This window comes from Nelumbo nucifera, chromosome 1, assembly GCF_055504915.1.
Source record: "Nelumbo nucifera cultivar China Antique chromosome 1, China Antique-T2T, whole genome shotgun sequence".
Classification (NCBI taxonomy): Eukaryota; Viridiplantae; Streptophyta; class Magnoliopsida; order Proteales; family Nelumbonaceae; genus Nelumbo; species Nelumbo nucifera.
Window position 1 is genome coordinate 92,843,038 of NC_142649.1, and position 16,618 is coordinate 92,859,655.

The 16,618-nt window shown below is 43.0% G+C and overlaps 1 protein-coding gene across 6 annotated transcripts; it reads right to left on the bottom strand.

Moving 5' to 3' along the window:
- Window positions 1-6,731: 6,731 nt before the first annotated feature.
- On the bottom strand, window positions 6,732-9,492 carry LOC148803566 (uncharacterized). 6 transcript variants are annotated; one of them, XM_088896377.1, is made up of 4 exons: window positions 8,328-9,492; window positions 8,135-8,220; window positions 7,994-8,059; window positions 6,732-7,894 (listed from the first exon to the last, which is right to left on the bottom strand). In XM_088896377.1, the coding sequence occupies exon 4, from the start codon at window positions 7,756-7,758 to the stop codon at window positions 7,114-7,116; it is 645 nt and encodes a 214-aa protein (XP_088752503.1). In that variant the 5' UTR covers window positions 7,759-7,894; window positions 7,994-8,059; window positions 8,135-8,220; window positions 8,328-9,492; the 3' UTR covers window positions 6,732-7,113. The 6 variants fall into 6 exon arrangements, with proteins under 6 accessions (XP_088752503.1, XP_088752505.1, XP_088752506.1 ...); XM_088896379.1 differs by having other exon boundaries at window positions 8,135-8,227; window positions 8,328-9,281; XM_088896380.1 differs by having other exon boundaries at window positions 7,994-8,044; window positions 8,328-9,196.
- Window positions 9,493-16,618: the final 7,126 nt, after the last annotated feature.

A 16,618-nucleotide genomic window follows, 5' to 3' on the forward strand; every position in this document is an offset into this window, starting at 1 on the left:
CGACATCGAAAACATTGAAGCAGAAACCATTAGCCAGCACTGGAAATGCGCGGAGAGGATAGCACGAACCGTCAAAAGCACAACCCCATACAACAGGGAAGAGGCGTATGCGGTTGATAGAAGGCCAAGAAACAATGGGGGAACAAGACAAAGGCCATACCAGTGAGGCAACACCCAAGGAAGAAGAGATGCACCAACACCTCCCCCCTTTTCTTGCACTAGGGAGGAGGTAATTATGATTATGAACAAGTTGGTTGAAGACAGAGTTATTAATTTGCCACCGCCACCTCCAAGAGTAGACCCAGAGAATGACAAGTGTGGCAGCAAGTGGTGTAACTATCACCAGACACAACATCATGAGTTGATGGATTGCTTCACCCTCAGGAGGATATTTGCATAGAAAGTGAAGCTAGATCAGTTTGTAACAAAGGAACCAGCTCATGTAAAAACTGATCCCCTACCGAAGCATGCTCGGAGAGGTAGCATCAATGTAGTCGGGGCAACTGGACAATACCAAACCGATGCCCTGATAGAAAGGCTAGAGCAGAGCGAAGAACTGCGCTAGTTTTTCACTAAGTAGGGAATCAACACAACAACACAAATATTGGCTACCAAGGTGCTAGCGGAAGTGTTCCAGTACACCTTGCAGCCATATATCCGCAATCATAGCAGAATGGAGTTCACAGCAGATGACATGCTAGCTGTTGATCCCCTTCACAACCAGCCCTTGTACATCATGGAAAAGATAGGAGGGTATGACATACGTAGATCAATGGTCAACCCCAGAAGTTCCGTAAACCTCACCCTAGTCCACACACTAGAGCTGATGAGTATCCGAAAGAGGACATCAAAGGGCTGCCGTTAGAAATAACGGATTTTAATGGTAACCCATCAACCACCGAAGGGTCTATAGAGGTACAAGTCGTGATTGGGCCATTCAGTATAATGCAAGAGTTCCAAGTAGTTCAAGGGAAGACTTCCTACCACACACTTCTAGGGTGACGACCGATACACGACCTAACTCTTGTTCCTTCAACATACCACCAATGCATCAAGGCCAGAGACCGAGGGAGGTTAATAAGGATCCCGGCCACAAAGGCCCCATTTGACAAATCCGAGACACACCTCCAAGATGTTGTCGATTTCACAGAGTTGGTAGAGGACAGAGAGAGAAAGATAACTAAAGTGGAGGGAACAAAGCTACCACATCCGCCTAGGAACGAACCCGTAGGAACGTCGGAATGATAATAGAGAAGCAGATGCATGCAGGTGATAGGGACAATGGGAAGGAGTATTACACCATCATCGATGACCACAAGAGTGACAGACCTCCCATGACTAAAAAGGCCATTCCCGAGCATTATTTCACCACGTCGTAAACCGATATTGCTACGATCATGCCATCAAGCAATGGCTCAACCGTTGAATTGGGCATAAAGGAACCGAAAGAAGGTGCAATAGAATATTGCGATGAAGTTAGGACACCCCTAAAGTGCATGACGGACTCCATCGACAGAGTTGAAGAACCATTGGAAGAAATCAACTTAGCAGTCGACGGATCTAACAAAAGACCCTTGTATATATCTGCCAAATTAGTAACCAAGGATAAGGAAAAATCCACCGCACATCTAAAAGAGTTTCAGGATGTATTCGCTTGGTCATACGACCAGATGCCAGGACTCGATCTAGAACTTGTCCGTCATTCTCTTTGTATAGATCCAAAATTCCGGCCAATGAAGTAGCCACAGAGGATTTTTAAGCCGGAGATAACGCTGAAGATTAAGGAGGAAGTGGAGCGGCTTCTGAAAGTAGGCTTCATCAAACCCATAGCACACCCCTAGTGGTTAGCTAATGTGGTTCCAGTGAAGAAGAATGGGCAGCTAAGATCTTGCGTCAACTTTAGGGACCTGAACAAGGTCTGTCCGAAGGACGAATTCCCTCTTCCTAATATGGAGGTGTTAATAGATTTGACGACGGGACATGAAATTTTCTCTTTCCTAGATGCTTACAGTGGGTACAACCAAATCTTCATGGACCCCACAGACGCACCCCACACGGCCTTCAGAATGCCTATAGGAAATTTCTATTATAAAATGGTGCCCTTTGGGTTGAAGAATGTTGGATCCACATATCAGAGAGCCATGACTAGTGTTTTCCACGACATGATCCACAAAGAAATAGAATGCTACGTGGATAACATAGTCGTCAAAGCCAAGAAGAAAGAGGAGTGCTCTGAAGTCTTATGGAAGATCTTTACCCAATGCAAGGAATTCAAATTGAGGCTGAATCCACTAAAATATACATTTGGAGTACAATCAAGCAAATTCTTAGGCTATAGAGTAGATCAGATGAAAGCAAGGTTAGAGCCATCTTAGATGATCTGCCATCACCAATAAACCAGTCCCAATTAAAGACATTCCTCGAAAAAGTTTCTTATCTGAGGAGGTTTGTTCCCAACCTTGCACACACAACCCTGCCATTGATGAAATTAGTCAAAAAAACTGTTGAGTTCAAATGGACCTAGGAGCATAAGGACACCTTCGAGCGGCTAAAGCAAGCATTGGCTAAGGCGCCTGCGATGTCACCGCCCAAAGATGGGCGAGAATTCAAGATGTACATCGCAACAGGGACGGAGCCATAGGGTGCCTACTGGCGCAAGAAGATGAGAGTAAGATAGAAAGCCGCATTTATTATGCCAATAGGACCCTTAAGGCGGTGGAGAAGAACCATTCACATGGAGCAACAATGTCTGGCTTTGGTCTATGCTACATAGAAATTTAGACACTATATCCTAGGGCAAAAGGTGTGGCTCATCGCACGGAGTGACCCGATCAAATTCTTCATGGATAGACCTCTCCTTTCTGGCAGACTTGTAAAATGGATGATGCAACTCAACGAATATGAGATAGATTATACACACCCTAAAGTCGTCAAGTGTAGGCATCCGCTGACCTACTGGCTACCATTCCATCAACTTCCGACTTCCCTATATCAGAGAAAGTCCCCAGAGGCATACCCATGGTCACCTTGGCAGAAAATAGAGAGTGGATCTTAACCTTTGATGGGAGTAGCACGAGCACCTCGGCCGGCGCTGGAGTGACCTTGACCTCCCTAGACGGACAGACCACTGCGTATTCATTTAAGCTCCAGTTCCCTTGTTCCCACAACATAGCAGAGTATGAAGCACTAGTGCTTGGTCTGATAAAAGCGATTGAGGTCGACGCAAAGAAGATAAAGGTGATTGGTGATGCAAAGCAAGTAATTGGGCAGCTTGACGGGAGGACGACGGTAAAGGAGCTCACCATCCTACCCTACAGGACCCTGATCCAAAAACTAGTCCACGACTTGGATGTAGGCTTCGAACATCAAAATAGAGCCAAGAATAGGTTCATTGACGCACTAGCTACCTTAGGGTCCAAGATACAAGCCGACCCAGAGCCGATAGAGATTACTATCTAGATGGGTAACAGACAATCAACTCCACCCTAAAAGACCGGGTGGAAGATGTGAGGCAAATAGCGGCTGACGATTGGAGATATGGAGTGATACAAAAACTAAAAGGTCAAGCCATAGGGACACAAGACATTAGGTTGATCGCAAAATTCCAGCTGGTGCATGGGGTGTTATATCATCGAGAGGCAGACGATGTGAGGACAAGGTGCTTGGGCAAGCAAGAAGCGGAAGCGGTGTTGGATAAAGTCAACAAAACCACTTGTGGAGATATCACGAGTACCCTATTCCATAAGCTACAATGGTTGGGATATTATTGGCCTACAACGAAGTGGGACTCCACTAAAATGCAAAGAGAGTGTGATAAATGTGTCCCGCAGACAGACAACAAGGAATGCTTGGTGATCTGTGATGAGGATTGGAGGAAGATGTACATAGAATACCTGCAGGAGTACACACTCCCCATCGACATCCAATTGAGGAGGAAGCTACTACCCAAAATCAAGAGATTCTACCTCCAAGACAAGGTGTTGTACAGGAAATCTCACACAAGCAAACCTCTACGATGCTTAGCCAGCCAGGACAATATATTAGAGATAGCCCATAGCTCTGAACCTGCAGCCCACCAAGGCCAGCTTGCCCTACACAACCACATCCTACATCTTGGTTTTTATTGGCCAACTATGATGGAAGACATGTAGTGGCATGTGCACCAGTGCCACAAGTGCCAACTCCATGGAGAAAGGATCTGCAAGCCTGCCAACGACCTCCACCCAGTCATCATACCCTTGCCCTTTCATACTTGGGGGTAGACCTTATAGGAAAGATACACCCACCCTCTAAGGGGTATTGCTTCATCATTGTCGCGACAGATTACTTCACTAAGTGGGCAGAAGATGTTCCCTTACGACAAATCTGTGCCACCAACATAGCAAACTTCCTGAGACAAAACATAGTCCACAGATTCAGGGTACCATTGCAAATTTTGACTGATAACGGCCTGTCCATCAAAACTCAAGAGGTCTATGACCTTTTAGGGCAATACAGGGTGAGATTAGGGACATCTACAACATATTACCCCCAGGGCAACATTCAGGTGGAGGCCACAAACAAGGCACTGCTAAGAATGTTGAGCAAGACGGTGGCCGATAATCAAAAGGATTGGGCAAAAAAACTATCGGAGACACTGTGGGCTTATCACACATCAATGAAGAAGAGTGCACAGGCGACCCCTTACTCCCTAGTCTATGGCCAAGAAGCAGTACTGCCAGTAGAAATCAAAGCTTTGTTCGCTAGGATAGCCTTCATAATGGGTAAGAAGATCAAATCGGAAAACCTGGATAACCTACTTGCAAACAAACTCGAGGTAGTGGATGAAGTTAGAGATAGAACTGCAGAAAAACAAAAAAACATACAAACAGGCCCTAGCCACCAATTTCAATAGGCACTTAAGGCCTAGACACTTCAAATAAGGGGATAAAGTATTGAAAACAACCCTCATTGTCAGGTAAGGCAAAACTGTAGACACAGGTGACGATTATGAAACCATAAATGGTTACTGGTTGAAGCCTTACTTTGATTAGTCATGTTTCCTTATAATCATACAAATGTGCATTTTTTTATGAATAAATCCATGATGAATTTCTTTAAAATTTTCTTCTGATGTGCGACATAGTTTCACATTATGACATTGATGTGGATGTCCTCTTTCTTTCAATTAAGAATACATACACTTGCCTCAATTACACACCTGCTTATATATACCTTGTTTCTTACGCTCTCAAAGCCCCGACACCCCAAGCACCCATACAAAGCCCTGGACACTCCAAGAAATCTGGCACCCCGGGCACACATACAAAGCCCTGGACACCCCGGGCATCTTAGTAAGCCTCGACACCCCACGCATCGATACAGAGCCCCGAACACCCCAGAAAATCTAGCACTCCGAGCACACATACAAAGCTCTGGACACCCCAAGCATCTCAGTAAGCCCCGACATCCCACACACCCATACAAAGCCCTGGACACCCTAGGAAATCTGGCACCCCGAGCACACCTACAAAGCCCTAAACACCCTAGGCATCTCAGTAAGCCTCGGCACCCTAGGCACCCATACAAAGCCTCGAACACCCCAGGAAATCTAGCACCCCGGGCATCTCAGTAAGCCCTGACACCCTAGGCACCAATACAAAGCCCTGGACACCCCTGTAAATCTGGCACCCTGGGCACACAGACAAAGCCTTGACACCCCGGGCAAACAAGTAAGCCCCGAAACCCCAGGCATAGATAAAGCCCTAGCAACCCCAGGCACAAATAAAAACCCTGGCAAACCCAAGCACAAATGAAGCCTTGGCAACCCCAGATGCAGTCACGACCTTAGGAACCCCAGGCACGTGCACAAACCCCATAGGCACAACTCCGTATATAACCATTGAGGGGCTTCACCAATATCACAACACTTTCATTATCCATTGCGATACACCAAGCGCCTATCATGCATATCATAAAGAGCCTCACCGCATTAAAGCATGGTAACGCGTAAAACTACTTTAGTATTCCTCAACATTCGACGAGTGGTTCCCACACAAACACAACCCCCCTCTTTGCCTAATCAGATAGCTACATAAAAGAGTAGTCATGCAATTCCCCACAATCGGCACTGCTCAACCCCTCTAAAACAACTTGCGATAAAGCGACGCTACATTTGCGTTCGGTTACAATAAAATGACCCTCCAATTGGCTTGGCATTTAATCACGATAACACGGCATCATAATTTTCATTCAATCAAACAAAGTGCCACTATTATTCATTTCCGATTACGACAAGACCCAACCCATGATTACCTACTCATTAACACGATTGAGCCCAGCTCATAATAGAACTATAGCTATAAAAGATACTTGTACGACCCCCAAATGGGGAGGGGACTCGTTGGTACAAACATTGGAGAGCAAGTTCCGTCAACAGAACACATAAACTTCTCCTACCAAAATTCCCAAACACATATACTCATTTTTCTAGAAAGGAGACCAAAATTTACCACGCAACATCAAAATTAATATGTCATTCACACTAATGACAGTGGCTGTTTGCGATGAAGCAACATTTGACATTGGAAAATTCGCTACCCTACTATGTCTCTATCGCATAATAAGAATAAGCGCTAGAGTTGTGTATCAGGTGGCCACATATCCGAACTACAGATAACCTACAAATGCACTACTACCCTCACCATAATCATAAAAACTAGACGCACACAACAAGAATGGGGACCAAAAAATACTGAGAGCTGATTATATTCTTACAGTTCATGTTAACAGCAAAACCAATCAAATTGTGCAACATACAACAAAGTATTGTACAATATTCGGGGCATCCCCTGCACTGTCAAGAGCAGATACAACACAAGGTGATCACTTGGCCCACTTCTCCCGGATTGCAACTATTGTCTCTATCACATGACTAGTTTCTTCAAATTGCTTCAAACTCTCCAATTCCGCCTTGTAGTCATCCAAAATCTGCTCCTGCCATGCACACTCTTCCTTCAAATCCTTGAGCTTGCCTGTTACCCTAGCAACACCTGCCTCGACAACCTTCCGACGCCCACGAACATCTTTCATGGAATGTAACAAGTCATTCCGCGATATGTCCCAGCTCAACTTTCAAAAGGCATGCGCTAATATCATGACTCGTTGCTCGACCTGATCAATGAAGAAATCCATCGAGGAAAATGCCCGACATGCTTCCAACCAGCAGGTGAAGTCGGCCCAAGATAGCTCCTCTGGTGGGTGACGCATCACGCGACTGATAAGAGTAGCAATGGTATTAAGGGCAGCATCCACAACGTCTGGACGCAGATTCCCCTCCGGCAACCATTCCGCACTAGAGACATTGTAATGCACTTCTCTACCTTGCACGCGCACAGGATCCACCACTAGGAAGTGCAATGGTGGGAGACATTGATTGTCGCAGTATCCCAATAACTCTTGCCATATTTGAGCTAGTTCCTCCTCGTAAGTTAACTCCTCCGGAGGGAAGACAAATTTTGGCACTGCCTCCTCATTCCTTGAACGACATTCCAAGTCCCTCGAGACTTCAGGCACCACAACCTCATCGCGATCAGGCTGTGGAGGGGCATCCCTGGTAGAATTGACAACCACAATGGAGGACCGGGACTCTACAGAGATTCTGACTCTGGCATCCCCAGATGCGTCCGCATCAGCAGCGAGTTCCTCATGTTGTGTCGCTGCCTCCGGCTCCGTTCTTGGTTGACCGGCCTGGCGCACCTCCTGGACATCGGAGCGCATCGCGCTGTCGCCACCTACATCAGCACCCCCAACCACCGCGGGTTCATCCGTGGGGGGCTGCTTTGCCCTCAATTCCTCCACTAGACGCCCGGAAAATGGTGTGTTTGGCACCCGACCAGAAACTCAGAGAAGAAAGCTTGCGATAAAGCCATACCCAAATAGTCAGAACACCGAGAGAAATCATGAGCCAAATAAAAAACAAATGAACAAATAATGAAATTTACCAATGACTCACCTTTGGATCTACCTCGTCCTCGTCTGACTGAGCTTCATTGCGATCAACCCGCTTTAGAATGAAAGACTGGTTTACAGTTAGTCTTTGCAATACACAATAGACATATCAAGCTACAATTACGACATAAGCCTAGATACTCACCAAACCAGTCCCGACTGAGGGTTCTACCGGAGCCTCCGTTGGCTATTCCAGAGGAATCACCATAACGCTTGTGATGTCCTAATAGACTTCATTCTCGATAGGTTGGACAGAAACAAAAGACAAAGAGAATTAGCACAGTCTTGCTTCATCATATCCCAGAATGAAACACAAAGCATAACTTACAAATGCTTACCGAATTGTCATCCCCGAAGCCTCGCTTCGAACGAGGGGGGCCTTCCTTTTCATCCGCCCGCTCGAAAACCAAACTATGGCACCCCTGAACGATGATGATGCAACCACTAACTTTATTGGCTTGACCAATGGAGCAGCGCCCTCCACTAGGGCTGCCGCTGGAACCCCCTGATCATCCGCAGGTACATGCGATGAGGCAACAGCTAGAGGTTCTGGCACAAGACTAAACGGTGGAGGACAAGGCACCCTCGTAGACCTTAATCTTTTTCACAACAAGGGGACGACTGCTATCCCCTTCTTCCAATACCAAAGGCCCCTTATTGCGTTTGGCCCCTAGCCTCTACGACAATTGCGGCATGACAGGGGTTAGACTAGCACCCCGATTTTCAGCGTGACCCTCAGGAGGGGCCAAGGAATGACAGAGTTCAGAGGTCTTCCTGATTACCTCTTGGAAGCCCGCAAACAAAGCACAAAGATAGGACAATTGCAGTGCTCCGCACCTCGGTACTCTGAATAAGCCTGCAACAGGCAAATGTGAGCACCCCGAAAAAGCACGGTTGTGTCGCCGAGTCCAAAAAACTTCCTCCCCGATGACTGCAGAAACTGGCCACTCAAATCATCATAGCCAAATTGATGCATCACCTGATCAGGGCGTAGACGGCCGGCTATGCCTCACCGTTGCGGCTGAGATAAGCCACCATGTCAGGTCACACGACTAATCACACTATACCCACAGCAGGACTATCGACATCTAAGGCACACTATTGGTCCTTATCGACAAGAACAGGCGCGCCAGCACAAAACGGGAGAGCATTACGAATTGGGTAAGCGTAGGGTCTCCACTCAAACCCATCCAGCGACACCAACCTCACACTGATTTCGGCCATCTTGAAGCTCTTATAATGAGCGGCTTGCAACCATCTTTTCCCCCTACACACCTAAAAAACCTGTCCTCAAATTCGTCCCCATCGCCACAGGGACCCGAAAATGGGCGAATGCGGGGTAACCGCAAGGTCAAAATGCTCACACAGATACATCCACAGAAATGGCGCACAAATATAATTGACATGCCTTTTGTAGCTCGGATCTACCAACTCCTACATAGTGCCATCCATCTACGCATAGAGATACCCAACGAACATCGAGGCCAGGGGAAGCTGATGCCTAGATGCGGCAAGCACAGCAAGTGACACGAAAGACGTTCATAGACCATAGTTCGGGGGACCGGAAAAGAGGAATCGAGAAGTGACGTAAAGAATAAAAGCCGCCAAATGGCATTGACTATCCGCGCTCCTCACTATTATGTCTCGATCGCCGCGTGATTCGAACCAAAACTCCATCCAATGGTCAAGTGACATCTTCCCACGCGAGATAGTCAGATCCTCTTATGCCTTAAACACTACAATATCACTAAGGAGTTCGTCACACAACTCCCTGTACTCCGCCGGAATAGATTCAACATGTTGGAAATGGTTGGCAGACACAACACCGCCAATGGGAAGGGCTAGCAGGGCAGCCACATCTTCAACTGTCACTGTGAACTCCTCGAACGTTCCGACGGACATATGGGTGCGACAGTACCAGTGCTCCAATAGACGCCCTACATACTTCACACCTTCCCTACCAGACAAACCCGTGTAGCAATCAACGAGCCTAAGTAGGCCGGAATCCTAAGCATCCGACAATACATGAGGTTTTCGAGAATGAATTCCCCCAATGCAATATAACTGTTGAGGGACCTCGAACTGTTGGTCCTATGTTCCGAACACTTATAGGACATGGATTGGTCAGAATGATCACAAAGGCACAACAATTCATTCCCCCGAATAGGATCAAATAAACCTTCTACACCTCTCGCTACCGGGACCAAAGGTCAAAAGCCCTGTTCCTCTGCAGTTGCCAAGGCGGCCTCTCACTCCAAGAGCATTTCCACCATATCGACTTCTCTAACGAAATCATGAAAAGGGCACTCAACCCTTTTTCTCAGACTTCTTCGTCCTCTGTTCCTTAGTGACCCTAACATCCTAGTGGCGACATGGAGCCATGGATAGAAATCAAAGCAAGATAAGGGAACGCATAGTAGATACCCCACAAGGAAACTAAAAGGGTGTAGAGCAAAAGGAACCTTAAGCACAAATCGAAGGTGAAAGGAACTTCTCGAATCCCTTTCTTTGGAGATTGTCCGACACGTGCATGCATAGCAGACCGAACAGCGGCAACACAGATGAACGGACACCTGCCCAATACCCGAAACATTACTTAGAGTAAAAGTAACTACATAAAATTACTCAAATACCCCTGGGAAGGCGAGACTGGCAAGGTGCATTAATTCAAACAACATGCCATGTTAATAACCGTCACCAAACCATATCGAGCATCGAATTTGCCCTACACGTGTGATTAAATCGTAACGATTTCTCAAGCGCCAATTAAACTGCCCTACCAACAGGTGCCAAGCGACCGAACCCAACCAATCATGGAGTCCCGATGGGAAAACGAATCGGATGGCCTTCACAGGATTGACACTAAGTTGATAAGGCTATTACTCAGGAAGGGTTCTCCCCCTACAAACTATTCCTCCCTCGAATTGCTGAGTAGTCGAGAGGGACTTACGGCGTGACCGCAACATCACTAACACCTAGGGAAATAATGTAGCCAAACCAGGAAACCGAATTAACCTTTTGCCCAAATTGGGATAAAACACCAACACACCATGGGTGACACCTAGATGCATACAATTAAACTCATCCAAAGCTTCACACAAGCCTTTCTCAAAAGCACAATACAATGCAAAATAACAGTAGATTAAGTACACTGTGATGTAGAGAGTCTCATTGATTTCATTCAAAAATTAGTTTACATAATTACAATCCCTATACAGTATTCATGGTGCAGTCCACTCATTTCTCATTGCTTCTATGTCCCCGAGCAGAGGTTCCCGAGCCGCATATGCTATGAGCTCAGCTATCTCCACCTCACACTCTACTACCATTCGGCGTTGGTGAGTACACTGCGCCTCGAGGGCCGCAAGGCCTCTTGTAGCTTCGGACAACCTTGCTTCCGCTGCCTCCACACAATGGCACACGTCTGCTAAAGATCGTCCATAAAACAACGACGAGTTCCCAAGCCCGGCCCTCCAAAATATGTGGGCCAATAAAATGACGCATTCCTCAACCTTTGCGACATAAACCCGACTGCAGATAAAATCTCGCAAGTCCTCAGCCACTGCACGAGGACCGGCTATGACATTTGGTCGTGAGGCAGATTCATAATCTCCAACATCACCGTTGCAAGCGTATTCAACGCCAGACCGATGATGACGGGGGGCAACTCGACTGGAGGCAACCAGCCAAATCGAATAGCTGCCTATGTGAAAGTTGCCACTTCCCTTGTTACTAAAAATTTGTCACCCGGACGAATGCCCTAGACAAGAACCCCGTTGATAGCTTCATACCCCAAGGGGGCTACAACATTCTCCTCACAATACTGCCTAAGAAACTGACGAACCATGGCGTACTCCAGAGACAACACCAACCCCACCAGAGACGGCGAGTTAGAACCCACAGATTCATTAATGGGCATCTGTGCATCATTTTGATTAAGAGCCATCCCCAAACATAAATAGAAAACGGAAAAGATCGACAAAAACAAGAAAGATAGATTAAACACAAATAGCGATACAAAATAAGACACCCTGCGCCCTTTTATAGGCAGCCTATGACCCAACGAAAAAAGAACTGAATAGGCGCATCCAGACGGATCATCACGAGGGACTATGTAGCATGACTCATTAGTACGCCCGCAAGAAGATGGGACACCACGGCACACTTAACCAGATGTAATGATACATCTAGCATCGTCACTCAACTAGCGGAGACCCAAACGACACTTGCAATGCTGTCACATCGACATAAGCGAAATGATGACCGCAGCCACAGCTCAATCACAAATCATCTCCCATGGACATAGTCAAATAGCCGCACCCACAACCATTGAGCCTGGTTATATTTTGGTGATTTCCTTCCTGACAACATTCAGGGGGGGAGCCAAAACACACGATTAGCGGACAATACTGACTGCTGCCAGAAAACAAATCACCAAAAGATAGGGGGCTAGTCCTTAGACCGTAATGAGCTACCAAGCACGAACATAGGGTACACACGATTCATACAAAACCACAAAGTAGGCAAAAACACCAAACCCAACGCACAAAGGCAAAACCACTACAAAACTAAAAAACAAAAGGGGCAATATGTTTATAGATAAGATTCCACTTACTGATAAGTAGGGGGCTAATGTAGGTGTGTACAGCTCACTCAGACCCTCAAAGAGCACTCAGACATCAAAATTAACACCACAGAAACACTTACAAGCAGCCTACAGTCAATCCCCCACGCTGCAATGAACTTACGGTTCATCGTCACTATCGCAATGAACCCACAATATGTTAAGCAGAACCACGATAAACCCGTGGCCCACCAAGTCTAGCCAACACCCAAACCTAAACAAGTCTCAAAGAGACTCGCCTAAAAGACCCAAGCACATTCGAGTGTGCAATGAAGCCACACTCACGGTTACATGCAAGAAACTCACCACCTGCAAACCCATTCCGGGTAGCGGATCAGGGAGTACAATGGGTCAGCCCATGGTGAGGCATGTGTGTGCCCAAACACACTCAAGCCCATGACAAAGAAACACTTTGCGAATTTCCACGAGGCATTAACAAAATACCGACTTTCAGATGATGACATCATCATCACCACACGGGATTAGTCATTGCGCACAAAAGGGTAGTAGTACATGTGAGTAATGAGGGATCTCGAGGATAAGGAAAGTTGATCCTTGAGAATATCTTCATAAGACATGTGGTGATACCCCAGTAGCGTATCCAGTAATTGCCAACGAGTCAAATATTCCCTACCCCGGTACGGAGCAAATATCCTCGTCTCCTACCTTTTAGGATCTCGGGACTTTCTCCATAAATAGAGGGTCCTCCTCGTGTTAGACATCATTGAATCTTGAGCATTTTGCAACCGATACTTCCACATTTCCTAATCCATTACCAAAAGGCTTTGGTCTTCCTTGAAGGCTCTTCTTTGTCTTTCAAAGAGACCACTCCTCGACCTAGCTTTACACCTCAATCCTACAACTGCACTAATATTTTGAAACACCATCCGACCTGTGTAATGTCGAATGGTTTCTAAATCTGTAAAACATCATCTGATCTCCACTATACCAGATGGTCTATACACTTATGAGAATCATACAAAACCTTGTGGTCTATTGGGTTCTATGTGCATTTAATGGTGTAACTAGACCATCTAGGGGATAGATGTTTGTGACTATAAATGATGTTTCAAATTTGTAAGCAATCATCCCATCTTTTCAATATCATATGGTTTTTAAGTACGTAGTACACTATCCGGTCTTCCCTATACTGGATGGTTTGTGCACCTATAAGAATCATATATAACCATGTGGTCTACTTGGTTTTAAAGGAATTTGAGTGTGTTAAATCACATGTGTAATTGATGATTGTAACAATAATTGATGACTCAAAATTGTAAGCAACCATCCAACCTGTGTAATGTCGAATGGTTTCTAAGTCTGTAAAACACCATCTAGTCTCCACTATACCTAGTGGTTTGTACAATTGTGAGAATCATATAAAACCTTGTGGATTGTTGAGTTTTAGATGAATTTGAGAGTGTAAATACTATTTTGTCACCTAAGTGATAGATATTTGCAACTGTAATTGATGATTCGAAACTACAAGCAACCATCCAATATTAGCTTGTAAAACACCATCTAGTCTGTTTGTTACTAGATGATGCCTAAATGTTTTTCCCTTTGAAGCACTGCTTGTTGTTAAGTTGTTAACTGAGTGCCTGAATTTTTTTCCACACAATAATGCATAAGTTAAGTGATTGCTTTTACCGAAGTTTTAGCGATTTGTTTGACCTGTATTGACACCATTTCCATGATTTTTGCAAAAATTTATGCTAGAAGTAGAATCTAACAAAGGTGAATTTTACCAATGAATTCATGTCAGATGAAACCTCTGTCAATACAAGGTGGTGTGGGATTTATATTCCATTAAGAAGTTAGAAACAACAAACACACAAATAGAAAGAAAGAACACCCTCAACAGCGAAACATATTATTTCAAAGAAAACGGTCCTTTGAGCATACAAAGACAAGCTAAGAACCATCTAAGGCATGGAAAAATGGCACAAACTCCCCTTTTGCTTTCGTTCTTTTAGACTGAGATGCCAACAGAGGCATGAAGTAGATTTGCTTATGGGAGAGATAGATCAGAGATTAGGGGAGAGGTGTAGGCTATCAGAGATTGAGGGCTTTTGCAATTTGGTCCTAGTAAAGACTTTTTTCTTCCCACTATATGTTTTTGCAATTTATTTTGAAATGTATTTGATTTTTCCAATTTAACAAATTTTGTTAATTTTATGTAAAAGTCCCTTCCAAATTTTTTCTTCATTTTTTAATAATACCACTATATTTTTTAAATTTAATTTTTTAAGTTTAAATCTTTTGAACCAACTAACCAAACCGATATAACCCGAATTCCTAGTTTTCACTAATGGTCAGTTGGTTTCGCATGACCAACTTCTCGACCCGACTAGGTCAATTTGGTTGGCCAAACAACCTACAACTAAACTAAACCATCCTGTGAACACTGCTAATTTCATCTTAACTAATAGTCTAATCTCTAATAAATAACAATAGTTTAATCTCCAATAATTATTGAAAATTTTATATTAAATAACAAAACAAAAATAGATTTATACATAACTATTAAAAATATATTTATCAAAAAGTAAAATAAACAATTACTAAAAATACAACAAATATAAATTTTAGTATATTTAAATATATAATAAATATAAACTAAGATTTTAAAATTATTATTAATAAATATCAAATTTTCTGAAAGTTATTTTCTATAGTTATTAATTGATGTAATTGCAATAATGTTTTTATTATTAGTACATTAATAACTTTAATTATTATTCTATTTTTTAATATCTATTAAAAACATTTTTTTGAAAATTATTACCTATTTTTGTTATTCGAAAGCTTCAATACCTCTAAATAATTTAATATATTTTCATTATTTCAATAATATTTAAAATTTTTAAATTATTTATATTTTATATTCTTATTATCAAATATTATTAAATCTATTACAATTATATTTTGTGTTTTAGATAAACTTTTTAAAGTTATTACATAATTTTGTTATTTTATCAATTTTACTTGTTCTTTAAATAATATTTAAAATATGATTTAGTTATTAATTTTTTTATATTTAAAAATTAGTTATTTACAATATTATTTAATTATTTAAGTAATATTATTATTTAGTTATTTAAACATTACTTATTGAATTTCATAATCCGTAAAATTAAAAATTATACTATTATTACATATTTCATTATTAATTCAAATATTATGAAATATATTATAATAATTTTTCTACTGGCAATAAAATTTTTAAGTTTATTATATAATTTCGTTATTTTAACTACTTAAAATTTAGTTATTTTAAATAAGAATTATAGATAATTTAGGAAAAAGTAGGGACTAGACCGGATAGTGGTGCTACTTGACTATATTAGATTAGATTTTGGTAGAAAGGGATTTTAGGAGCAGTTTTAGGAGTGGATATCCAAAGTGATAAACATTAAGGAAAGCATGCTAAGATGTTGAAATGAGGGAGGGAGAAGACACTGATGTCATGGCTTCGTGAGAGAACAAAAAAGACTATATGAAATGGGGGTTGAGAGTTCTCTCTTGGGGTAAGGGAGAAAGCAAAGGCCATATGACATGGCACCAACTACTTTAGTATATATATAGATTAGAACCAAACCGATTTGGCAACTTGATCCTATTTTTAATGCACTTTAAGCCTATTGAGCTTAAGCCAATTAAAAAGCCCAAATAACATGCATACCTACATAAATAACAAAAACAACTCAAATATCAAATTGAAATGTCAACAAGTGCCACCTATTGCTATTATATAAATTACATTGACATTTTCTCAAACAACACACACACAATAAATCAGAATTTGCACTCCCATACTTGCAACAGTTCAAATGAAATTGAACTGTAAGCAAACCAGTGAGCAAAAAAACTTAGATCTCTGCTTCTCTAACTCCTTTGAAGAGGGACTGAGGGAGACAGATTCATTCAGGTTGAAACAGTAACCAATTGAAATTTTAATTGTTTGAATTGTTGGTCATTGTGTATAATAATAACAGTGAAAAG

Bases quoted from the DNA above. Each gene is read 5' to 3' on its own strand.
- LOC148803566 (XM_088896377.1), bottom strand. From the start codon at position 7,758: ATGCGCTCCGATGTCCAGGAGGTGCGCCAGGCCGGTCAACCAAGAACG.